This window comes from Leguminivora glycinivorella, chromosome 18, assembly GCF_023078275.1.
Source record: "Leguminivora glycinivorella isolate SPB_JAAS2020 chromosome 18, LegGlyc_1.1, whole genome shotgun sequence".
In the NCBI taxonomy this organism is placed as follows: domain Eukaryota; kingdom Metazoa; phylum Arthropoda; class Insecta; order Lepidoptera; family Tortricidae; genus Leguminivora; species Leguminivora glycinivorella.
In genome coordinates, this window is record NC_062988.1 from 13,302,632 (window position 1) to 13,330,099 (window position 27,468).

The 27,468-nt window shown below is 40.0% G+C and overlaps 1 protein-coding gene across 1 annotated transcript in view; it reads right to left on the reverse strand.

Moving 5' to 3' along the window:
- Window positions 1-27,468, reverse strand: part of LOC125235978 (neuropeptides capa receptor) — a 243,593-nt gene that overhangs the window by 107,059 nt on the left and 109,066 nt on the right. Inside the window, 1 exon segment of the mRNA XM_048142649.1 lies at window positions 25,153-25,352. Coding sequence (XP_047998606.1) covers window positions 25,153-25,352 — 200 coding nt within the window.

Sequence of the window (27,468 nt, forward strand, 5' to 3'; positions counted from 1 at the left end):
CCGTTATTACTGTTACCGTAAGTAATGTGTTTGTCCTTCCCTTATTAATACATGCTAAAAAGCTCACAAAATTTCATTCCGTTTTCCTCATAGCGCTCTATTTTAAACTTAAACGTTTACAATGCAGCAAAGGGAAAATGTATGTAAGTAGTAACTTAGATACGTTTCTGTGCACTTCGCTAAACAAACAGATGTTTCTATATTCACAAATACTCGTACATGTTTGAGTTGAGACTTTAAAGTTTAGGTACAGTCAAGTGAAAAATATGGGTGCGTACAACTTATCAAAAATATGTCCCATAGCACTTTATGTCGGCGGAATAAGGTCTCGGTACATATTTTTGAGCGGATAAAATCGATACGTATTTTTGCACTTGACTGTACATGTTAAGCTGATTTTGTACCGGAGATGGAAAAACGAAACACATTACGATGTGGATGCAAGAGAAATAGAGGAAAACCCAGGGTACGTAGCCAAATGTACAAACGCTTAATATAATATCGTTATCGTGGCTAGCGTTATCTCTATTGCTCCTCCGTATTGGCGTGACAGAGACAGACTGCTAGAAGCGTCAACGATTTCGGCTAGGCCGGCAGACGCAGTTACTTAGGTGGACCAAGTGTAAGAAAAATGTAGGGGCCGTGTTGTATCAAAAAGACAAAGAGTCGTTGATGATGCTGAAAGAAATCCCTTAAAGGGATAAGTTCGCCTTTGTACTGTCTATCCTGTGTCATACTTATGTTTCGTGTTTTGTACAATAGAGAGTTTAATACATACATACATACATGATTAGATTATCAGGGGGCCGATTTTCGAATGTCAACTATTCGATTTCGTGAATTTAGTTGAATAATATCTTCATAGTAAGTACATATTTCACTCGTGTCTATAACTCTCTCCAGCCTGCGGCTGTCGCCAGTTATTGACACTCGTTGACAAAATCCTTACCTCCTGAGTTACACACAATATTTTTCATCACATTTGAGAGGAAAACAGAGAAAAAAAATCATAAGGCAAAACTTTCAATGAATGGCGGTGTTGTACTACAAATCGAGATGGCCAGATTGCAAATTATAACGTTTTATCAACGTGAAATTTACAAAATAAATGTAAAACACATTGAAATAATTGTAAAACATAAATAAAATGCATTTTTGACGACCGGTCTGGCGCAGTCGGTAGTGACCCTGTCTGCTGCGCCGCGGTCCCGGGTTCGAATCCCGGTAAGGGCATTTATTTGTGTGATGAGCACAGATATTTGTTCCTGAGTCATGGATGTTTTCTATGTATATACGTATTTATATATTATATTATATATATCGTTGTCTGAGTACCCACAACACAAGCCTCCTTGAGCTTACCGTGGGCCTCAGTCAATCTGTGTAAGAATGTCCTATATTTATTTATTTATTATTTATTTATTTTTCATACCGTATATTTATAGCTTAATAGTCAAATTTTAGTTGTGCAAAAAAAATCCTTGGCTGATTGAAACATTCTTTGCCTGAAGTATTGTACAGATTGTATTAATTTTTAAAACTAAATCCATTACTCCCTTGGGAATAAAACAGTTCATTATTTTTCAGTACACGTAGACGCAATGAGACCAGCTGCAAATGCACCTACTACTCGGGCCTGTATAGTCATTAACAACCTACAGACTCAGATCCCGGATGCCGACATATTTGCGGACAAATTAGGCAAGTTCGTTAGGTATGCTATGTTGGCTTTTAACATAAATATTTATTAAATGTTGTATTTGTTTGATTTTGTATTTATTTGATTTATTATTTGTTAGATTTTATTTCGTGTCTCGTGTCTGGTTTTCGATATGCTATTTTTTTATTTTGTTTAATAATATTTGTGTTTTACCATATAAGTGTTTTGGTTGTATTACACTGTAAGCTTATATGTGAAATAAACGAAATTGAAATTTAAATTTAAATTTAAACAGCAAATGTGATGAAAAATAGTATTCCGTCGTTTTTCACAGACTTTCTAACGGCGAAACCTTGCATTCGAAATTCAAAAATCGGTCCCCAGGTTTCCAATCCTGGGAACCTCCAGCTCCAGCCATCTCACGGAGTTAACCCCTCGCGGCCTGTCAATTTAATTATTTGAAAAAATGACCTTGACATTTAAAACAATAGATTAAAATTCCCACGCACGGATCCGTGTCTAAGCATAGAGGGGAGCTTTTAAACGTTCCCTCTTAATCTAAGGTCAGGGTTAGTGGACTGTCAGCTGTCAAATTCCATATAAAATGGTGGGTTAACCTTCGGGTTGACCCTCCATTTTCGTTGGTGCAAGTGGCCCTTACAGGTTTCTCAGTGAGAGACAATTCGTAATACCATATTTTCGTAGTAGTTTTAGTTCGGGATTCCAGTGGCCCGTTTCTCGAAAGGTACAAGCCTTGTATTACAAGTGTGCTTCCATGACAACCCATATACGATTTGACAGTTCGCGCACTTGTGATACAAGGCTTGTACCTTTAGAGAAACGGGCCCCAGGGCACCCAGCCATCGTCACAATCGTTTCCACGGTGTATTATTATGTACATTCAATAGGCCTCATTTGAAGGTAAAATATTCAGTGGTGTTATGTGTTATATTATATCTGTATGTAAATTATATTAGCTTATTATGAAAGCCTCGCTATAAATAGGTATTTTATATTATAATTTAACGTCAATGTTATTTAAACATAATGAGCTTTGCAAATGAAGTCCCTCGGGAAATCTGTCAGAGTATTCAGAGCTGCATCCCGACCTCAGACCACTTACCACTAGATGCATGTGTAAAGACCATAGACATGAGAAAATATACCGAGAGCATTAACCCCTGGAACGCCGTTGTCAAAAATTTGCTACTGAATTAATGATTTTCAATCTGTCAATTACCTACAGTTTAAATTTCCTGGGACAGATCTGGAACAAGGCGCTTGAGGAGTTAAGCAGGGTCTAAGTACTCTAAATATGCTTATGTCATCCTATGTGCGTAGCACACTAGTGTGATAACCCTATAGTCGGTGTGTCCCTGTCACACTGTGCGTAATAGACGCATTATCACGCGTCCGACGATTTTACGACACGCTTCTCTCTTTCATAACAATATCTGGGCGACCGAGCTTCGCTCGGTTCTGTTTCGTATACTTGGCCTGTGTCGCCATCTAGTTCTAAAATAAATAGTACCTACATCGAGCGAAAGAATTCTCAGTCTTAACAAAACAACTACTCCACACGAGATGGCGCGCGTTTCGCCACAAAAGCTCAAAGAGTGTATTTTCCTATTCGTGTTAGCCTTGACCTGTATCGCCATCTAGTCTTTGAAATAAATAATACTTACATCGACCGAAAGAATTCTGTCTTAACAATACAACTACTCCACACGAGATGGCGCGCGAAGAAAAACGCGTGAAAACTCGAAAATTCGCGTTTTCCGGGACCTAAGGATAAGTTACATCGATTTTTCACCCCCGAAAACCCCCACATAACAAATTTCAGCGAAATCGTTAGAGCGGTTTCCGAGATCGTCGGTATATTTATATATATAAATAAATAAATAAATATACAAGAATTGCTCGTTTAATAGTATAAGATAAGATAAGATAAAGCATAGGCACCATATCTTTATACTGAAACCACATCTCGGACACTGGTGATCAAATAATATATGAAAGAGGCGCGTTCCTAGCTCACATTCTAAGCTGGTGTAGGTGAACGCGTACCATGCTTGTATGGGTGAGATATGACAGGTCGACTGTTCGCATTTTTGACAGGCGTTAACTGTGAGGTAACCGAGCGGGGGTGGGCGGCACTTTCATCGTTTGTGGAAACAAAAAGGCCATAGTGAATTAGAGACTGATTTAACTGTTCGAAATAGGAGCGCTGGTGGCCTAGCGGCGGTGGAGTGCGACTTTCGATCCGGAGGTCGCGGGTTCGAACCCCGGCTCGTACCAATGAGCTTTTCGGAACTAATGTGCGAAATGTCATTTGATATTTGCGAGTCGCTTTTCGGTGAAGGAAAACTTCGTGAGGAAACCGGACTAATTCCAATAAGGCATAGTTACACTTCGGGTTGGAAGGTCAGATGGCAGTCGCTTTCGTAAAAAACTAGTGCCTACGCCAAATCTTGGAATTAGTTGTCAGAGCGGACCCCAGGCTCCCATGCGCCGTGGTAAATGCCAGGATAACGCAAGGAGGATGATTAACTGCTCGAAATAAGCTTTGGCGAATCTCTAGGTCCATGGGGTTCTAGCGCGAACAAGTTATCACAGAAATCGCGAAGCGTGAGGTTAACTGGTAACGAAAGAGCTGGCGACTTCCTTGCACTTATCAGCATTGCGATACAGCGAGGAAATGTCGCCAGCATCCTTGGTGCAATGCCTCAAGGGCCTAGTTTAGATATAAGCTAGCTTTTAAGTTTAGTCTTTGTTTCTTATATTATCCCGGCATTTGCCACGGCTAATGGGAGCCTGGGGTCCGCTTTGCCAACTAATCCCAAAATTTGGCGTAGGCACTAGTTTTTACGAAAGCGACTGCCATCTGACCTTCCAGCAAGGGTAACTAGACCTTATTGGAATTAGTCCGGTTTCCTCACGATGTTTTCCTTCACCGAAAAGCGACTGGCAAATATCAAATGACATTTCGGACAAAAGTTCCGAAAAACTCATAGCGAGCCGGGGTTCGAACCCGCGACCTCCGGAACGAAAGTCGCACGCACTTACCGCTAGGCTACCAGGACCCGTAGCCGAATGGCATTTCTCCGACGCCAAACGAAAGCGATACGCCGCTGGCTCTGTCGCGCCAATACGCAAGCGCGATAGAGATAGATATCTACTAGCGCTTCGTTTCATGAGCGTTTCGTGAGCGTTTGTGCCATTCGGCTAGCCACCCAGCGCTTCTAAAACTTAATTATTATTGGCTTTATTTTTCGTCAAGCGCTACATTGCCACAAAATTACTGTAGAGGCAAGGATAATATCGGGGACAAAGCCCATACAAAAAAGCGTACCCTTGAAATGTACGGGCCTTTGAAGGTTAAAACTAGATGGCGCTGTTTCGCAGCCTGGAAATGGCTAAAATCATATTTTCCCCAAATATTTTTGCGTGTTTTTATTTTTATAAGAACAAATGACATATTTCGCTATTTTAATATTATTTATTAATTTTTATTTTATTTTATTTCAAATACATTACACAGTATGACAGTAACAACCAAAGCACTGAGTAACTCAAAATACATAAAAGCATAACAAATAAACACATAAGAGTAAAAAAAAATCAACACATCACAAATTATATAGATCATGATATTGTATACGCACTAAGCGTTTCGCTTCAACATTTATTTTGCGAACCGGCAAAGAGTGGAATGCCCTGCCTGAGTGTGTGTTTCCACATGAGTACAATCCAGGGGGGTTACCATGACGTGCCAAAGCCGTTCAGTTTAGGTTGAGAGAGAGGGACAGAGCTATGTAACTGTTATAGCTGTGTCCTGTGTCCCTTTCTCTCAAACTGAACGTCTTTAGTACGTCATGGTAACCCCCCAGGTCTCTTTAAAGTAAATAGGTATCTCATAGGTAAGCGTGCTCCACCGTAGACCGCATCATCACTTACAATCAGGTGTGATCGTGGTCAAACGTCTACCTCTTCATACAAAAAAAAAATCATCAAATATCATTTTGAAAAAAAAAAAATGTAAGCATCCTTAGTGTAGTTATGATATTATTTAATAGGTGACGCTAAAAAAATGAGGTACGATTCTTAGTATAAAGATCGTAAATCCATACTAATATTATAAATGGGAAAGTGTGTGTGTCTGTTTGTTTGTCCGTCTTTCACGGCAAAACGGAGCGACAAATTGACGTGATTTTTAAGTGGAGATAGTTGAAGAGACGGAGAGTGACAAAGGCTACTTTTTGTCTCTTTCTAACGCGAGCGAAGCCGCGGGCAAAAGCTAGTCCTAAATAAATCATCCTTGCTATAGAATGGGCATAGTGGGCATGACAAGGGACGACGGCAAGCGGCCCGATGGAGCGACGTTGGTGCCGTGGAAACTCGGAAGGACCCTGGTGTGGGACGCAACGTGTGTAGACACTTTTGCTCAGTCCCATATTCAGGGGACTCGCATTCAGGCCGGAGCTGCGGCTGACCAGGCCCAAATTCTCAAGCGCCGTAAATACTCGTCGTTGCTCAACGACTACGAGTTTGCGGCGCTCGCAGTTGAGACTTTGGGTCCCTGGTCGGCCGATATGAAATCATTCATGGGGGCACTGTCGGCACGGCTGGTCGACACCACAGGGGACCCCAGGGCTGGCGCGTACCTCTGTCAACGTATCTCACTTGCGATACAAAGAGGTAACGCCGCCAGTGTCATGGGGTCCATGCCGCAAGCAGACCTACTGGAAGGGGTATTTTCTTTGTAACTAGGTTATTACTGTAGGTAGGTAAATATTTTTATATGTGTGTAGGTATAGTTTGTTATGTAGTTTTATTTATTTTTAGTTTTAACTTTAGTTTTAATAGTATGTTTAATCTACAATTAAGTACTTTAGTATTCTACATAGACGATGTCGCCGACAAAACCTAGTATCTTAATGGCCTTAGTTTTCTTTAACAACCGACGTAGTAAAGTACCTATATCTTTTGTTAAATAGTAGGCAATAACTTATATCGTGCTCAGTCAAGTCACTAACAAGTCGACATTCCAAATGAATGTAATAAGTCTCTTTCAGTGCCTAATGATAGCCTATTTCGTTTACTTTACACTAGGGTTTCTGATTTCTCGACTATTAGAAGTCTCGAGTTTCGAGAAATCTCGAGCCCAAAGTCTCGAGTCTTCTCGAGTCTCGAGTCTTTTTTTTATAAATGGTAAAATTTTGATAAAAGAATAAACAACAATATGATTAGTAGTTTATATTGCATTACACTATTATAAAAAATGCGTAAGAGGAATAAAAATCTTCTTTGAAATAAACATAAATCAAATTTTAACAAGAAAACTACGATTATAGTCTTCATTAGACTTATATTGACCGGGATATAGACCGTGATTACCTTTTTGATTTTTGAAAATAACCGTGAATCATTCAAAACTCTTAATTATAGTCTTGAAAATAATACCTAATCCTTTAACTTCCCCGCCTGTGCACGGGTTAAGTAGATTAAAATGTCATGTATTAAATCATAATGTCATTGAAATTAAACGTTTAAAATAACTTCTTCTTCTTCCTCGTTTCCTCATTGCCGAGGATCGCGACCACAAGTAGCGTGTCTCCATTGAACGCGGTCATAAGCCATGTGGACTGCACAGTATACGCTGTCGCCACACGATTTCTTCACACAGTCAGACCATCTCTTACGAGCCCCACCCCAAGAATGTTTACCATTAATTCGCCATATTATGCATTGGTGCTCTCATAATGTGTCCGAAAAATCTGAGGGTCGCTCTTGGCATATTTTGGAGAGCCGTGTGGTGATATTCAGTTCTTGCAAAATAGAGATGTTTGTTAGTTCTTCTAGCTTTTCAAGTTATACTCGTAGCAGTCTTCGCCAGCACCACATCTCAATAGCGTCAATCTTAGCCACATCAAAACTAGTCCAAGTTTCGGCACCATACATAAATATCGAGATTATCGAGAAGGCAAGAGATCGAAATAATCGCGCTTTATGTTGACGTCGGATTCCTCTGTTCTTCCAAATCTTGTCGAAGTTAGCCATAGCACTCTTCACAGGTTATCAATAACCCAAGATACATAAACGCGCTGACTTTTTCGTAATGACGAATTGTTTTTAAATAACACGAGGCTGTCAAAACTAGCCAATGTCAGCCAGCTTACGTTGGAATGAGAGGTTAGATCGCTTTATCTCGTTATAATTTATGGCCGCCGTTCGTCACCGTCCCCACCGCCTCGCGATGAGACCGGGCAGAAGGTAAAAAGTTGCATTTCACTTCAGGTCGTACTTTACATTCGGGACTCGAGACGTCTCGAGTACCTGTCATTTTTTTCTCGTCTCGAATTAAGCCGAAATTCTCGAGAAGTCTCGAGTTCGAGACTCTCGAGCAGAAACCCTACTTTACACGCATGTGATATTAAGTCGAAGGTCAAAGCACGATAGACCGCACTATTTATATTGTTATTAATGTATCGATTTGTAAAGAGCAAGTAATTCAACCACTAATTCTTTAATCCACGAGCGTATGTCCGCCATGTTGCGCGCGCGATTGAACGTACGTGTAAAGACAACCTCAACCACGCGATTGCGCGCCCGCTCCAGCGCACGCAATCGCGCGGTCTTTCCCTTCTCCTCCCGTCGGCTTCACACGCGTATTCTTTCACACGAGATTGCTGTATCACGCGCGAATCGCGATAGAGCGTCAGTGTAAAATAAAAGAACATCATAAAAGATGTCAAGACAAGTCTATCTAGTCTATACCCTGAAAACATTTTGTAGCAGTAGCACGTTATAGCTGTTAAATTTCTGTAATACATTGCTACCAACTTAACAAACCACTCACTTCATCGTAGAAAATTAAAATATTGTATGAAATACATTGTTGCCAACCTTGTCAGATAAAGCCTGGCATTCGCAGAGTCGAGTCTCGTTCGTTTTCTGCTGCGTTCATTGGCGACGCGTCGAATCGCATTCAAATGTATGAGAACTCGATTCTTTTTCTTTCAATGTAAGTGCTTGGTCGTAGAAAAAGTATTGAATGCATCGGTGTTTAACTGAGTCAAAAAATGCTCGTGGCGTCTTTATTAACAATTTTCAGCTTCGCCTCAAATTGTTACCCACGCCACTCGTCTTTTTTGACCTCACTTACTTTTTAATAGTTTTCTAGAATAACTTTCGTGAAATTCGCACTATTTCCTGTATTTTGACGCGTCGGCCTCTCCTCTGTTCCTGCACTCACCCTGTCGCTCGCACTCCGCCGCCGCCAGCCCCCGGCGCCCCGCGCACCCCCGCTATATCCCTTAAAGGCTTCCTAACAATGCTTTAAGAGCTATATCGTATGCGTGGGTGCGCGGGGCGCCGGGCGGGGGCGGGCATCTTTTATGTAGTGTTTTAACGATCTATGCACGCGACACTGTAAATCACGAATAACAACACGGGAGTAGAAAAAATACTATTAAGCCAAGGGATCGATTTTTGAATTTCTAAAGCCCCATTTAGATGGTACGAGTTTCTCGCCTCGAACGTACGATTATCGAAGTACGAGAAAAAATATCGTATCATGTAAACTATGCGTACGATATCGCACGGGAGGAGGCGATAATCGCCTCGCCTTAGATGTTTGTATGTCTCCGTGTAAACAAAACACGTATGCGAGAATCGTATACGAGTTTATGCGCTACTCAGTCGAATTAAATTTTCTCCTAGAAACAGGAATCATGTAAATCATGGTATTTTTATATTTATAGCTAACTCTCACTAACTGCTAAGACCAAAAATAAATTAGGGTTATCATTATCAATATTATACCTCTAGAGTTAATGTTTACTGGCATTATTTGGTTAATGCTGTCATTTAAAATAAATCGTATGTAGGTATATTCTATGTTCAATTATATGCTAAACTTAATTGCAAGTATCGCAACCAAGATCTTACTAGATAGGTAACGCTACAGTCGAATTCATTATTTCCCCTATTATACAATTATTATTTAAACCGTCATAAATAATTTATAGTGTTTTTAAAGTTATTGGGTACTATTCAACTTAAATTCAAATAAATCCAACGTAAATTGTATACAATATTATAAAAAAGCATATAGTATATGTGTTTATAATTAATTAATTAGCAAGTAAGCACGCAAGTTGACAGGCAAAACTCGCATGAAAATCGGTTCGCTCCGATTCGTGCGATAATCGCACGTTCGAGAAGAAATGTCATACGAGAACCGGTTTAGACGAGTCGAGAAATGTTATGGAAATCTCTCCTGAAAATTCAACTCTCCGTCTAAACTATTTCGCCTGGCGATAATCGCCTGACGAGTATCGCATACGATACTCGTATGCGAGTTTTTATTTCTCGCACGAATGTAGACGTTTTCGTACGATAATCGCCAGGCGATAATCGCATACGATAATGTCATACGAGTTTCTCGACCAAAACGGGCGAGAAACTCGTACCATCTAAATGGGGCTTAATGCACGAATTCACCGTTCGAGAGTCTGTGGAAAACGACGTAATGCTATTTTTGAAAAAGGACGGCTAGCAATTTTAAAACTAGTGGTAATGCAAAAGCACACACACACACACACACACACACACACAACACATGCACAGCAAAAGGGAATGTACAAGTTTCTAATGGGGTGGCAACGCGCATGTGACACTGTTTGAGTTGCAGGCGTCCATAGGTTACGGAGACCGCTTTACATCAGGCGGGCCGTATACTTGTTTGCCACCGACGTAGTATAAAAAAAAAAATGACCACTCGTTTTCGATTCTGTTAGTAGAATTTAAATCGCTAGTAGTGGAGATATTATTGAACGAGATTCACGAAATCGAATGGCGGAGATTCAATATTCGGCGCCGTATCTGTAGATATTGTAGAAAACTTATTATTTAGATGTTGATATATGTTTGTAACTCTCAATATGCATCAGTCACATGTCACATAAATAAGTATTATTTAATTTATTATGACTAACGCTACAAGTAATACCGGTATTTAAATTATTTCTTTCGTAAATGTCCTCTTCAGACCAAAATTTCATTCTATTTTAATGGAGTATTCAGACAGCCTTTGTGTGTCAAGCTTCAATTGTGAAATATTCCACTGTGCTTCAAAATATTCCACTTTTCGCTTGACTTATTATTCTTATTAAGCTTTATCTGGCACAAGGCCAATTAGTACAAAATGTCAAAAACAATTACTAACGGTAAACAGAAACCTTACGTATCATTTTTGTTAATTAGGCTAACGAACGAATTTTCCTTTGTATATGGCGAAATTATTTTTATTTATATGAACATATTTACATAATTATACAACGTGTTTCCGGTATCACTCAAAACCTCAGACACCCCAACAGATTTTTATTTTTTAAACTCATCTAGAGTAAGTATTCATCTTTTAATCTGATGGTTACTTTTTTTTAATTGAATTTTTAGATTTCTGTACAGCTCTACTTGACTTTTAGCTCTACACTCAATAAAATAATTGCTAACTACCATAATAAACCATAAAACTATTTATTTGTGTACGTTACTGCAACGACATAAGGTTTACCAATAGACAGCTAAGATGTCATTGTAAAATACTTTAAAGCTTTGTCACAGTAAACTTCAAATTGGACAGGTAATCGCAGTAAGCAAATTTAAACCCAATGTTCAGAATAACTCAAGGTTGTAATTAGGTACGAGTTCAATTTGTTATGACTTATGATAAACATTAAGATTAAACTGACAAACAACGTCAAACTCGTAGCGGAAAAAATAATCGCCCAATAACCAGCCAGTATTAATACCCCTAAATACGGAAAAAGGTATACAACCTCTAGCAATGCGATATACACAATGTTGTATTACGAATACAATAGAATAGGCACGTAAAAAATAATTAATCATACCGATTTAAATAAAAATATTACCCCCATCAAGATATAGCTCAATCGATTCTACTCTCGATTCTGAACAAACAGTTTTCAGGTTTTTAGTGTTAAGTGAAACACGGTGTATAGTAAATAAATAAATAAATATTGGGGGACACCTTAGGCCGTTTTCACATTATCCGATCCGATATCGGATGTAGGAAGGATGTAAAATGTAAGATTTATGCGCTTTTAGGTCTTTATTTATGTATTTGATAGATCATTATTACTAAAAAACGATATAAAACGCAAAAATTGCGGATTTAATGCCGATGGCACTCTCCTACAACAGTTTTTGTCCGAGGCACCATCGAACTGCCGATATCGGCAGGACGCTTCCGACATTTTTGGCATGCCGGACCCCCGCCAGTTCTGTTGTCGGCCGATAATATTGGTACGGCACACATGTGCGTATATAATGTAGGTATACGTTTGTAGTAGTGTGCGTGACAAAAATGGCGTCTATTAAACAGCTGTTAATGATGAATTTCTGTTGAAAAAAAAAGATTGTAATTCATCGGTCCGAATTGCGGATACTAATTTTTTCATGTTTTAGTAGATATAGTTAAATGTAAAATTATTTATTTTACCTGCACACACTTGAGTATTTTTATGCTCTTTATTTTATTTTACAATAAAATATTTGAAATATAGTGCTTATAATTATTAAAATATAAAACTTTTTAAAAATATTTTTTGATACAAAATCATACTTCATTGATTTGGAACAATGCGTTTTATCGGACCGACATCCGACACTATCGGAAGCGTTTATCGGGTGTAGGATGTCGGTCCTACACCCGATAAACGCTTCCGATAGTGTCGGATTTTCGGTGATCGTAATTTCTGTTGAAAAAAAAAGATTGTAATTCATCGGTCCGAATTGCGGATACTAATTTTTTCATGTTTTAGTAGATATAGTTAAATGTAAAATTATTTATTTTACCTGCACACACTTGAGTATTTTTATGCTCTTTATTTTATTTTACAATAAAATATTTGAAATATAGTGCTTATAATTATTAAAATATAAAACTTTTTAAAAATATTTTTTGATACAAAATCATACTTCATTGATTTGGAACAATGCGTTTTATCGGACCGACATCCGACACTATCGGAAGCGTTTATCGGGTGTAGGATGTCGGTCCTACATCCGATATCGGATCGGATAATGTGAAAACGGCCTTACACAGATCTACCTAGCCCCAAACTAAGCAAAGCTTGTACTATGGGTGCTAGGCGACGATATACATACGTATATAGATAAATACATACTGTAACATCAACAAAGCATGCAGCGAACGCAGACCTACTATCGCCCAAACGCCGAGCGGCGACACCGGTTTAGTTACCAGAAAACCCGCTAGATGGCGCTGACCCCGGCCCATAGGATTCGTACATCGCGGTGTTAAGATTTTTCCCGATTTGGTTAGGCTCGCCGCTTGAGACTTGCTATGTATCGAATCTTAGTTACGGATATTATTTAATTATAGTCCCCTGCTTCCCTCGTAGAACTACGCACTATAATTAAAATAACGTCTGACAAACGTGCTTCCGCTCCAGTTCTCACTCTTACACTAACTGGTTGGGGAACGCGTCAGCTTAATCGTCCTTTGTAAGAAACGAAACGTAGTAGTAATATAAGACTTGCACATTTCGTATTGAGTTTCCCTTCTCTCCCCGCGCACCCCCGCTACAAACTGGCGCCCAACGTGGGGCGTAGCGAACTCACGCGCACATTGCTGGAGGTGCCATCGGAATCTATGAAGGACGAACCGAAGCCAGAGGTGTCTACACCGCCATCCAAGCCTTCAACTACCTCACCGGAGCGCAGACCTTCAGGACCTAGACTGGTAACCAAACCAGCACGAGCAGTACGGAAACCGAGGAAGCCCGCGAACATGGCAGTGTCACTGACGGAAGAACAGTTCGAACGTATGATGGCGGCCATGGCACCGAAGCCTGGGTCCCTGACGCGTTGCACGCTCACTTATGACGGGACGAAGGAAACCGACGTCGTAGAGGCATTCTTGGCTGCCGTCAATACATACAAGCGTGCCGAGCGCATATCGGATCAGGACGCTCTCACGGGTCTCCCGCTCCTCCTTAAGGATGCCGCAGCGACTTGGTGGCAGGGAATGAAGGACAAGGTCGTCACCTGGGAAGATTTCCAAGAACGCTTGCGTAGGACCTTCGCACCCAAGAAACCAGCGTACCTCATATGCATGGAGATCACGAGCGTCAAACAAAAAGCCGATGAGACAACAGAGGCTTTTGTGTCCAAGAAACGCATGCTGTTCTCACTGTTACCTCGTCCAGAATTCCTAGAGACCCAGCAGCTGGACCTCATTTACGGTCTCCTCACGCCCTACATCCAGGAAAAGGTCCCACGAACGTCATTTACTACGTATGACAAGTTCCTGGAAGATGCCGTAGCCGCAGAGCGATTACGTGACACCTGGAAAACTGCCAACTCTACCTCTTGCGTCTCGACAGCAGCAGTGCCTTCCTCCACATCGATGGCCTCACTACCAGAACCGGCACAAGCTCCTGAGACCTCACAGAGGAGAAACAAGCAGCGCTGTCGTTACTGCAAGCTGCCCGGCCATACCATAGACGAATGCCGCAAGAAGCAAAGGGCCGATGAGCAAGCCGCATCCGGAACGACTACATCCCACTCACCTGTCGCCGTCGTGCAGTCTTCAGCTCTGCCGAGTACCACTTCTGCCGTCGCCACGTTTCCTAAATTCACCTGTTACGGGTGTGGCGCTCCTGGTGTCGTTAGGAGCAACTGCCCCACGTGCCACAAGTCTAGGGGGAGTGCCGCCGCCGTTGCTGGAACCAGTTTTGACGCACTTGGAGTTCAACTGGACGCACGAGAAAGGCCGCTGGTGTTCATCACAATAAAGGGCAAAACAGAAGGGGCACTAGTGGATTGTGGTGTATGTGTATCTATAGTTATATATGTCATGTATCATCCATGTATTGAGTAGTCTGTAAGTTGAGTTTGAACAATAAACACATGTAATCGAGCTCCGTATTTTATTGATATTCCGCCAACCGTACATGGCGACCCTTGGCCAGTCGCCACGCGCCGCGCGTGTTTGCCTAATAAGTCAGTGATCAGACCAAATATGTGCGTCGCGAGTGATTCGAAACCGAGACTGTTTGCGGCCTTACTAGAACAGACAGTATTCCAGCCGATAATTTGCATCATCGCAGTCCAACCGTTAGCAGGAAAAGTTTTAGTGTCTAATAACACCAGTGCAACGAAAATTCCAAATGGGTTCTTCAACTTCCACTGAGAAAAAAGAAGAAGTGATAATCGCGCAAACTGCAGCAGGGGGCAGCAACAATGTCGACTTGCAACAATTGAAATTTCATGCCTCCACCACCAACATCATCCTAGCCATTATATTATTCATTGTTTTGCTGACGATACTTTACGGAATATATAAAATATACCATAAGTGCCACAAGAAGTGGATTCAACGAGAAATCAACCATCACGTCATGTTCAAAAGATCGTTTAGAAGGGATAAGCGGCCAGCAGACGACGACGTCTAGTGCAGGAGGAAATGCAGGAGCAGTGTTAAACAACGGTGTCGTAATAGTGAGTGTTAAATTCACGTAAGAAAAAAAAACAGTGTGCTACATAGTGCAATGTGTCCTAGTTATAGTATGTAATGGTGGAAGAACTTTCTAGTGTCTTCGACAGTTTAAAAAAACTTAAAGACAATACACAAAAATTAGCAAAAATTAAAAGAACTCCTAATGTGTTGCAAAATACCTTGGTAAAAGCTACTCAATTGTATACACAATACCTAAAGTGTTCAGAGACATTAGATGCAGATATATCAAAAAATCTTATTAAGGGTAGTGACATAATTCCTATTAAAGAAATTTGTATTCGAATAGAAAACTTGTACGTACAGTTACAAGAATTTTGTACGTCACAGGGCATTGAAAGCAAAAACACCATGGAAAAGTTTAACCTTAAAACGGCGGTGTCTTTATTGCCTGAAATAACGAGCGATGAAGACAGCGTCAAGAAATTGATTGACGCCATAGAATTGTACAGTGACATGATTGACTCGGACAGTCAACCGAATTTAATAAAATTTATTTTAAAAACTAGGTTGACAGAAAGCGCAAAATTACGCCTATCATCTTCTTATACGTCCTGTAAAAACCTGATAGACGACCTAAAATTGCATTTATTAACAAAAAAATCCCCTACCGCGCTTCACGCTCAACTAATTCAAGAAAAACAAGGCACTAGCACTATCGATGAGTATGGTAAAAGATTAGAAAAACTTTTCGTAGACTTAACGATATCGCAGGCCGACGGTGACAAAAAAGTATTCGACGTGTTAAAACCGATTAATGAAAAATTAGCAATTAGAAATTTCACTGACGGCCTGAGATCACGTAACTTAAGCATTATATTAACAGCGCGTGACTACAAATCCTTAAAGGACGTCATAAGAGCTGCTAAAGACGAAGAACTTTCTTCAAGGGAGCAGCAGTCGCAAGAGGAGATGTTTACGGGATCCCGAGGAAGACCCTCAGGTGAGTATAACACCCGTCCATTTACAGGCCGAGGCAGGAACACATGGTACAACCAAAGTAATAGGGGTCAACACTACTCACACGCAACTCGAAATGATTCGACTGCGACTTATAGTACGGGCAGCCGCGGGCGCCCGCTCTATCGAGGACACATGCACCGGGGTAATCGTTACTCGCGTAGCATGTATCGAGGTAATTACAACTACAACCGCCCGAGTGTAAATTACATTGAAAACCAAAATTTACCCAATTCAAGCGAGACTACAAATAATCCGGCAACACAGGAAAATGAATCAGAGTTTTTTCGTGCATAACATATTTTCATGTGATAGTAGTGACTACATAGAATTACCCGTCAATGACGTAACATGTTCTTGGCTATTAGATACGGGCTCATCATTATGCGCTATAAGCCTTGAAACTGTAATTGAGCTTAGCATTCCGATTACTAAAAGTAGCATTCCCGTAAATGGCCTCGGGGGACGTCTCGATACCGAAGGATATGTTTACATTAGCTTCATTATAAATGGTGCGGAATTTGAACACAAGTTTCACGTCATAAAAGATTGGCCGTGTTGGACGAATGCATTGATAGGTAGAGATTTTTTAAAAAATATTATTGCTTCATAGATTATTACGACGATATGTTCTCATTATTTAACCATGACTTAAATAAGATTATTACGTTACCAATATGTACAAGACAACCGGATGACAATGATAACTTATTCATACCGCCGCGATGCGAAAAAATAATATTTATAAGGACAAATTTCGAAGAAGATTGTATAGTAACTCCGAAACAAATAGGTAAAGGGATTTTCATTGCAGGAAGTATTAGTCCGCCTATTAATGGGAAAATTCCCATACAAATACTTAACACCCGGGAAGATGGCGTGACCTTAACGAACTTAAATCCGGAATTGACTACTTTAAACAACTACAATATTTGTAACTTTGAAAAATGCGACAATATAGACAGTGAACGTGTTCGAAAAATGCTGTCGTTTTTAAATTTGTCTCATTTAAATACAGAGGAAAGACGCTCAATACAAAATATTTGCGCAAAATACTCTGACGTATTCCATTTACCAGGAGATAAGTTGTCGACCACAAACATTTATCAACCTAATATTACACTGAAACCAGACTCCGTTCCTGTTTATGTGAAACCCTATCGGTTGCCACAAATTCATAAGGATGAAATAGATAAAAAAATTAAAGAAATGTTGGCAGACGACATTATCGAACCATCTAACAGTGAGTGGTCTAGCCCAGTTCTCCTAGTTCCGAAAAAATCTAACTCTGACGAAAAAAAATGGCGATTAGTTATAGATTTTAGAAAACTAAACAATCAGATCGTTGATGACAAATTTCCGCTTCCTAATATAACGGACATTTTAGACTCGCTTTCAGGAGCGATGTATTTCTCACATCTTGACCTAAGCCAAGGTTATTATCAATTAAATTTAGATCCAAATAGTAGAAAACTAACAGCATTCACTACACACTCAGGGCATTACCAGCTAACTAGATTACCCCAAGGTCTGAAAACAAGCCCTAATTGTTTTTCCAGGGCCATGACAATTGCAATGGCGGGATTGCATCATGAAAAATGTCTTGTGTACCTTGATGACCTAATTTGTTACGGCCGAAACCTACAAACCCACAATAAAAATCTTATAGACATATTATCTCGACTTAGGCAAGTTAATCTAAAATTAAATCCTAATAAATGCAACTTTTTAAAGAAAGAATTATTATATTTAGGGCATATAGTGTCATCAGACGGTGTCAAACCTGATCCAGAAAAAACAAAAGCTATTGATAACTATTCTACTCCAGAAAATATAGATGACGTTCGTAGATTTGTTGCATTCGCAAACTACTACAGAAAATTCATACCCTCTTTTGCAGAAATTACTTTACCATTAACAAAACTATGCCGGAAAAATGTACCATTTGTTTGGACAAATGACTGCAATGCAGCCTTTAATGAAATAAAAAAAAATTAGCAAATCCACCCATACTTCAATACCCAAACTTTGACGAAAATAACACATTTATTTTGAAAACTGATGCTAGTGGTTATGCGTTGGGTGCGATTCTGAGTAACGGCGATAATAGACCCGTAGCTTATGCCAGTCGCACTCTGAATAAAGCGGAAATCAACTACTCTACTATAGATAAAGAACTTTTGGCGATTGTCTGGTCAATAAAATACTTTAGACCATACCTGTATGGTAAGAAATTTAAAATCGAAACAGATCACAAACCACTAATATATTTATTTAATATGTCTAATCCAAATAGTCGCCAAATGAAATTCCGTTTAGTACTGGAAGAGTACGATTTTGACGTCGAATATGTCAAAGGGACAAACAATGTCGCAGCCGATGCATTATCTCGTATAAGAATCAGTAGTGACGAATTAAAAGCAATGCATGAAAACATCATAGCAGTTCTAACTAGGGCTCAACGAAGGAAACATGAAAATATGTTACAACCACAAAATAAATCTCCTGACAGTCAAGTAGTTATAACACCCCAACCCCGAGTGGTAGACATGTTAAAAGTACCAAATAATTACACAGAACTCTTGCTAAATCTACATGACAAAGATATCAATAATTTACAACATTATGTCACAAAAGAGAGCGAAGACTTCGCATTTTTGGAAACGAAGTCTATAATTTACGTCAAACCATCATCCCGATCGTATTGCGCACGAGCTGCCTTTGCGAGGGCGTTGAGTTTGTTTTGTACAAATATAAATGTAAATAATTTGTATGTTATAAAGAATGACAATAATAAAGAAAAAGTAGAAGAGTTAACGCGTACCATTAATAAATTACCAACGTGGACCGGCCCACGGTTACATATTTTAAGAGGAATAAAAAGGATTACCGATACAGACACAATCCGTGTCATACTAAATGACTACCACATGCTGCCAACTAGTGGCCATGCTGGCATTAGGCGCATGTTAAACAATATTAAAAGACTGTATTTCTGGAACGGCATGGAAAAAGATGTCATAAATTTCGTGAAAAAGTGCGATTCATGTCAGAGACAGAAACACAGTAAGTATATACGAGAACCAATGTCAATAACTGACACAGGTAAGTCAGCTTTCAGTAGAATATTTTTAGATTTAGTTGGCCCGTTAATTAAGGATGACAATGGTTATAATTATATATTAACATTACAATGCGACCTCACAAAGTATGTCGAAGCCTATCCCCTAACAACTAAAGAAACGGTGGCGGTTGCTACTGCATTTGTAAACAACTTCATTCTACGCTACGGCATACCTAGTGAGATCGTTACCGATCGAGGGACGGAATTTATTTCAGCTACCATGCAAGAAGTGTGCAAACTTTTAAAAATTACACACTTAACCTCAACCGCTTATCATCATCAAACTATAGGTGCGTTAGAAAATAGTCATAAAAATCTAATTTCCTTTTTACGTATTCAAACAAACAACGCGCCCCAAAATTGGAGTACATGGTTACCTTATTGGTCTTTTGCTTTCAATACCACTGTACACAGTGAAACTAAATATAGCCCATTTGAACTTGTTTTTGGCAAATTATGTAGTATACCGACACATCTAACAGATACTTTAGACCCATTATATAACCATAACGATTACCCATGCGAATTAAAATATAGGATTCAAAAGTCGCAATTAGATGCTAAGACAAATCTTTGTAAAAGTAAAGAGGTAAGAAAATACAGATACGACACTGATGTAAACACTGTAAAATATGCAGAAGGCGATTTAATTTTGGTAAAAAATGAAGCTCGCGCCAATAAATTGGACCCTTTATATTTAGGCCCATATAAGGTAGTTAAGGATATACAACCAAATGTAATCATTTTAGATAATAAAAATAAGCAAAATATATTGCACAAAAATAGGACTAAGCCATATGTTTCCTAAAAAAAAAAAAAAACACACTCTCTATTATGTATTTTTTTTTTAAATGAAGAGGGGGCGTGTGGTGTATGTGTATCTATAGTTATATATGTCATGTATCATCCATGTATTGAGTAGTCTGTAAGTTGAGTTTGAACAATAAACACATGTAATCGAGCTCCGTATTTTATTGATATTCCGCCAACCGTACACATGTGCCAAGTCTACCCTTGCATCTCCTGAGCTCTTTCACCATCTGCGTAAAACGGGCTGTACCTTCAATTCAGGATACGCTATCATAACCCTGGGAGATGGGATTCCCCAGCGCCGACCCGTCCTGTCGACCGTCGCCGAAGTCGAGCTAGGTGGCCGGCTGATCCGAACCATGTTCCTGGCGATGCCGGAATCTCGACACCACCGCACCCTCTTAGGAGTAGGTTTCATACAGGATGGACATATGGTTTTGGACCTGCCACAGTTCACTTGGTGGTTCAAGGGGGACGAAACCAATCCGCAAGAACTATATAGCGAAGACTTCGCTAGCTTCAAATCTGCGGCTGTAAGCCACTCTGCTGGGATGACTACACCTGCGGAACCAGAAGCCAGCCGAACGACCCAAGTCAACCAGGCATATGGACCCTTATACAGGATTGACCTTGCGCCAGTCAAGCGCAAAACATACGACGAACGGAACGTCGTCGCATTCGACGGGCACCAACTGATAGAAGATGCCCTTTTCGAGGACGCGTGCCGCCAGATCGAGGAACAACAGGTTACGCTGTCTCCTGACTCAGCGAACTTGTTCCCGGACTCCTCGATCTGCGAACTCGACATCTCCTCTGAAACACAAGTCCAAGCACTCATCGAAGCCATGGAGCACTTAACGCTCTCGTAGGCTCTTCCCCTGTAAAGCCCGGCCATGAATTCAACCACCCCAACTCAGACCATATTTCGGTTCTCTTCGCCGGGTCGTCTTCAGGAACCGAGGGGAGTCTGTAACATCAACAAAGCATGCAGCGAACGCAGACCTACTATCGCCCAAAACGCCGAGCGGCGACACCGGTTTAGTTACCAGAAAACCCGCTAGATGGCGCTGACCCCGGCCCATAGGATTCGTACATCGCGGTGTTAAGATTTTTCCCGATTTGGTTAGGCTCGCCGCTTGAGACTTGCTATGTATCGAATCTTAGTTACGGATATTATTTAATTATAGTCCCCTGCTTCCCTCGTGGAACTACGCACTATAATTAAAATAACGTCTGACAAACGTGCTTCCGCTCCAGTTCTCACTCTTACACTAACTGGTTGGGGAACGCGTCAGCTTAATCGTCCTTTGTAAGAAACGAAACGTAGTAGTAATATAAGACTTGCACATTTCGTATTGAGTTTCCCTTCTCTCCCCGCGCACCCCCGCTACAATACTTATATACATAGAAAACATCCATGACACAGGAACAAGTACCTATCTGTGCTCATCACACAAATAAATGCCCTTACCGGGATTCGAACCCGGGACTAAACTTAAAAGCTAGGTAAAATGTCTCAAATAGAGGCGTTGTACAGTCAACCAATTGGAACCCTAAGGCCACTCTACAACCATGTCAAAATGACAAGCAGTAAGAGCTTTCTTACAATCTGATTTATAATGTCACTATGACACAGTTCTACAGTGGCCTAGGGTTCCAATTGGTTGACTGTACCAAGGATACTGGCGACATTTCGCCAGCTCTTCGGTCACCAGTTCCCTCAACCAGACGCATCGCGATTTCTGTGAACAACTTGTTCGCGCTGGGAGCTCAACCCTTTGTATATTATAATTTAACTAGCGACCCGCCCCGGCTTTGCAAGGGAGTAAAACTTAACAGTATTTTTTTTTATACCACGTCGGTGGCAAACAGGTATACGGCCCGCCTGATGGAAAGCGGTGATTATTGATGCAAGTGTGGAAAAAAGTCGACACGAGTTACGAATTTGCTTTTTTCAGGTGTATCGTACGATGTTTTTCATGACCCTCTGAAGTTTCGATCTGACCAAAAAAATCCACTTTGCGCATTCGTGCGGAAAAAATCACCATCTGGGTACGTAGCCGAATGGCACAGACGCTCACGAAACGAAACGCTCGTAGATATCTATGTATCTCTATCGCTCTTGCGCATTGGCGCGACAGAGCCAGACTACCTTTCTCGGCGTTTCGTTTTCGTTTCGCGTCGCAGAAATGCCATTCGGCTACGGCGCCAGTATTGAAAACATTGTTAAGAGTCTGGTGCCGTAGCCGAATGCACAAACGCTCACGAAACGCTCACGATAATATATCTTTCGCAGCTATCTACCGCTATCGCTCTTGCGTATTGGCGCGACAGAGCCAGACTACCTTTCTGCGGCGTTTCGATTTCGGGTCGCGTCGCAGAAATGCCATTCGGCTACGGGGCCTTTTCGGAAAGAGGAGACTCGTGAAATGTTTGGGGTCCAATACGTTCCACGACTCTTCTCTTTCGGAACAGACAATATAGTATGTTTTCCTTATAATCTTCCAGCTTTAGACAACAAGTTAAAATTTGTATGAAATTACTAAATTACTGCACTGTTACCCCCTTATTTATAAACGTTCATTAAAGTTATCAAGCCGATAAAGTTCGTTTGTCCCTTTCTATCACACAAATACAAATACTTTAAATAGTGAAAGTTTATGAATAAGGGGGTTAGTGTATAAAACGCAACTTTGTCATTTATTTATGAAGTATCAGAGCCTTTTCAAGTTGGTGTGTTGTAAAATAATAATCTGCCTATAAATTATTACTTTGCATCGTTCGGCAAATCAGATTCTCCCGTAGACCATCATCAATTCATAATGTTATCTGATGTTATACAGAATAAGTCGTATTTCTGTCGTTTTAAATAAAATAATATCAGAATTTGAAGCAGACAATGCTTTACATTAGAATAATACTTTTACACGAGTAAAATTTTAGGTACTCGTGCCTACAGTCTACCTAGCCAATGTTACAATCGCTTACGCTTCTTAAGACGATACAGGAGCGAAAATGCAAAAATGGAAAGGGCCCTCCTTTCAATTTGGGAATTTAAGTTAAATATAGTGTTATTAACTAGATTTATCGAAAAAAAATTGTCCATTAAGAACAACTCAGTTAAAAGATCTTTAAAATCGAGCTTCCGCTCTCGACTGTTTCCTCCTTTAAAACCTAATCAATCGGTATGAAATTTTAGAATCTGAATGACAAAGAAATAGTCTGTGTCAGAAAGTTTTTTTGACTAATTGTTAACCAATCTTGAGTATCTCACCTTTTTTGAGCCATAATGAAAAAAAGCCGTTTTTGGAAATTTTTCGTTGGCTCTAGCGTGTTTAAAAATAAAAATATCAAAAAGTCAAAACGGTCCGACAGATAAAAATGATAATAATATGTGTTAAAAAATCATTGCTCTTCAAAAACCAGGAAGTAAATAATTGAGAGCGTTTGTATGGAGAATTGACCCTTCCTGTATCGTCTTAATGGTGCTGTAACAGGGACACCGTGATGCCATTGACATTACGCTGTCCTTGTCACACAGTGTTATGAAACATTTATAACAGCCAATGTCGGAGCACCATAAGCTACCTTTCCCTATCGCTCTTAAGGCCCCGTAGCCGAATGGCATTTTTGCGGCGCGAGACGCCACCGAAATGCCGATAGCCGACAGCTACGTTTGTGCCATTCAGGTATGTACCCAGGGTGGCTAGCCGAATGGCACAATCGCTCACGAAACGAAGCGCTAGTAGATATCTATCTCTATCGCGCTTGCGTATTGGCGCGACAGAGCCAGCGGCGTATCGCTTTCGTTTGGCGTCGGAGAAATGCCATTCGGCTACGGGGCCTGGCCCTGTAGCCGAATGGCATTTCTGCGACGCGAAACGCCACCAAAACGCCGCAGGCCCCGTAGCCGAATGGCATTTCTCCGACGCGAAACGATTACGAAACACCGCGAAAGGTAGTATGGCTCTGTCGCGCCAATACGCAAGAGTGATAGAGATAGATATCTACTAGCGTTTCGTTTCGTGAGCGTTTCGTGAGCGTTTGTGCCATTCGGCTACGCATACCTACTGAAATGCTGGCGTGACAGAGCCAGACTGTGTTTAGAACGCCACGTAGCGTTAACGATTGACACTTCGGCTAGGCCGACTATTTAATTCCCGTTAGAAAAAACATGTAAAATATAGTACCTATCAATTTTCTTATAAACAAATAAAATTAGACTTCCACCCACTTCCCAACTGTTTGGTTCGACGATGATCATCATCTATTGCGAGATAAAACAAACATTGGTCTTTAGATAGCTATTTTTCAACTATTTTAAAGATAATGCAATGAACGATAATGCAATGAATTTGTAGGGGGTAGGGCATAGCGAATGATATTCCGCTTTGTGTGGTAGGGCACAGCACAGCGGATATCATATCGCTCGAATCTAGAGCAGAACCCAACTGGGGTAGGACCTCCGCCTTACAGAAAACCGCAGCCAAATAGCACTAGAGCGCTAGACAAAGCAAAGCAAAAGGGAATGTACAAGTTTCTAATGGGGTGGCAACGCGCATGTGACACTCTTTGAGTTGCAGGCGTCCATAGGTTACGGTGACCGCTTTCCATTAGGCGGCCGTTCGCTTGTTTGCCACCGACGTATTATAAAAAAAAAGAACGAAATCAGAAAGGGTTTTGAGTGGATTCACCATTAGTTTCATTAGACTTATTGAAATTGCATGGTCTGTTCGTAACAAGAAGAGTCGTAAATTGCATGGGAGCCCTATACATTCTGTGACACTTATTCCGCACTGTAGAGACCGTGATGTGTAAAACCAAAGAGCATTAAATCAGTATGTGTGTAAAACAGGAAAGGTAATGAGTATAGAAATTCCCCAATTTGTTTTTCTCGTGGTTGTGTATTCAATCCTTGTATTTTATGAAGATTGGTATAATAGTGACTAAAATTTGATTTTTGTCACTAAAATCACTAAAATCACCAGTCATCAAAAGACTAAAATTTTGTCTAACAGTACTCACCTGGTGGATAGTCCAAGTAGTGTATACTGGTGTATGTAGCCACTGGTACCGCAGCCACCATAGCCAGAGCCCATATAGCAGCCACAATTCGCAGCGCACGACGAAGCCCTGCCATCGTGTATAGGTGCAAGGGGTGACAGATAGCGAGGTAACGCTCTAGCGAGAAGGCCACTATCGTCAGCACCGAAACGTAGGAGGCCCTGTAACAATGGACATTGAGAAAATAAATAACTTATTCATCTAATAATGAGAATTTGACATATATCAGGTCTGAGCGCCTTATTATCTGGGTTAAATTTCAGGTAGGGTTTGTTTCCTCATCAGAGTTACTTCAGCGACATTTAATAGTTATTTGTTATACAAGGGGGCAAAGTTGTATTTTAACGCCGAGTGTGGAATTGAAAAACGAGCAAGTGAAAGGATTCTATAATTGAACCACGAGCGAAGCGAGTGGTTCGAGAATAGAATCCTGAACTTGCGAGTTTTTTAACACACGAGAAGTAAAATACATTTGCACCCGAGTGTAACACAAAACTTTTCCCCTCACTATAGCGAGGAAACTACAACGCAAAAAAATGCGTTTATTATCACTGCTTCCAGTAGTTCCACAGGTGGTAAATCATCTTTATTACTAGATTCACCTACTTTTATCAATTTTAAACCAGTTAATTTTACTTTATTCAAGGTCAAATTACTTTACCCACTATTAGTGGATAAAATGCGTTTTTAGTAAAAGTCCTTTAGTAAGTGTCATTTAATACCAGCGGGTAAAAACTTTTTACCCGCTGGTATTAAAGGACAAAACACGTGTTTCTGAGCTAGTGAGGGGAAAAAAATATTCTCAGTTAAATCAGAGATTATGGATTTAGTAGATATGTCCACCCCATACAAAAAAATGCGACCGCCTAAAAGCACGGCAAATGTAGATGGCGTTACTACAAATTTCTTGTTGCCTTGAGATCACTGTTAGATGGCGTTAAGTGTCACTTTTGAGACATAAATCTTTAAAAGAATATAATGCATTTTAGGACTCGTAACGCCATGCATGTACTAGATTGAAAGTTAGTTAATATTTCGCCACCCTTACTATCGCTTAAATAGCTCAGTTATAGTAGCGTAAGACGATGGACGCGGCCCTGACGTCGTGGGTTCGATCCTCGGCAGTGAAAATCTTTTTTTTTTCTTTTTTTTTTAATCTTTTATACCCTTTTCAACCATCTCTTTTTAAATAGTGATTTTTTTAAATATTAGATTCACAACCCATTTCATTGAAATTTTGTTAGACACATGTAATGCAATAAGTATTAGTATTGATGGAAGGTAACCTAAGGTTCAACATCGTACCCATCGTACCTACTAACAGCAATACTCTGTCTTAGCTAACCATAGACGTTATGCTCTTGTAATAAGGATTACAATTTACAAATGTACAGTGACAGTTGTCCAGTTACATTGAAAGTTAGTCTAGATATATTAATATCGACATTCGACAATTACAAACCGTCAACAGATGTTGCTTTATAATATAATTAATAAATAAATATTTTTTTTTTGAGTGTAGGTGGATATTGTCGATTTTGGTTTCGCTCAAGAACCTTTGCGTATACGTTACAGACTAAGGTGTAAATTATTTACGCATTTTGTTATGAAAAACGATACAATATACGCCTTAAACAAAACGCGGAATATAAATACATAACAAAAATTGCCTTGTGTTGCTTAATTCCGTGATTCAATATATGTATTTACAAAAGCTTTGCCGCCATCCACGTCTTACTCAGCTTTGACATAAGACTGAAAATCACTTAAACATTAGTCTTTGGAGTCAAAATCTTTTTACTATTTTTACAATGAATGAATGACAAGTCTAGCTAGGAGGTTTTCCACGAACACCAGAGTTTGCGCTATGTGGCTATATATGTCACTCTATGTGCCTGGATAGGAGTAAAAGAGAAAGATGTCCGCGATGTGTTAACCCAGGTGACAGCAGTAAGCTCAGTACTAGTACTGTCACTGGCTGTCATGGCCAACATACTGCGTTTCGATACTGGTAAAATATCGAAGTATCATTCATTATGTTCTTTTTGTATCTAGGTTATTAATTATATACGAATATCAAAATATCAAAATGATGATAATTGATGAATATCAAGATGATTTTTAGTTTAAAGCAAGAAGATAAAAATATTTTCAGAAATATGTACCTACTCTTTTTATATAACAAAACGCATCCATCAGTCAAGCGCCGTATAGCCATCATCTTCTATTTCTGAATTGATTTTTAATAATAATTTACTAAGGTCTAAATCAGTTTAC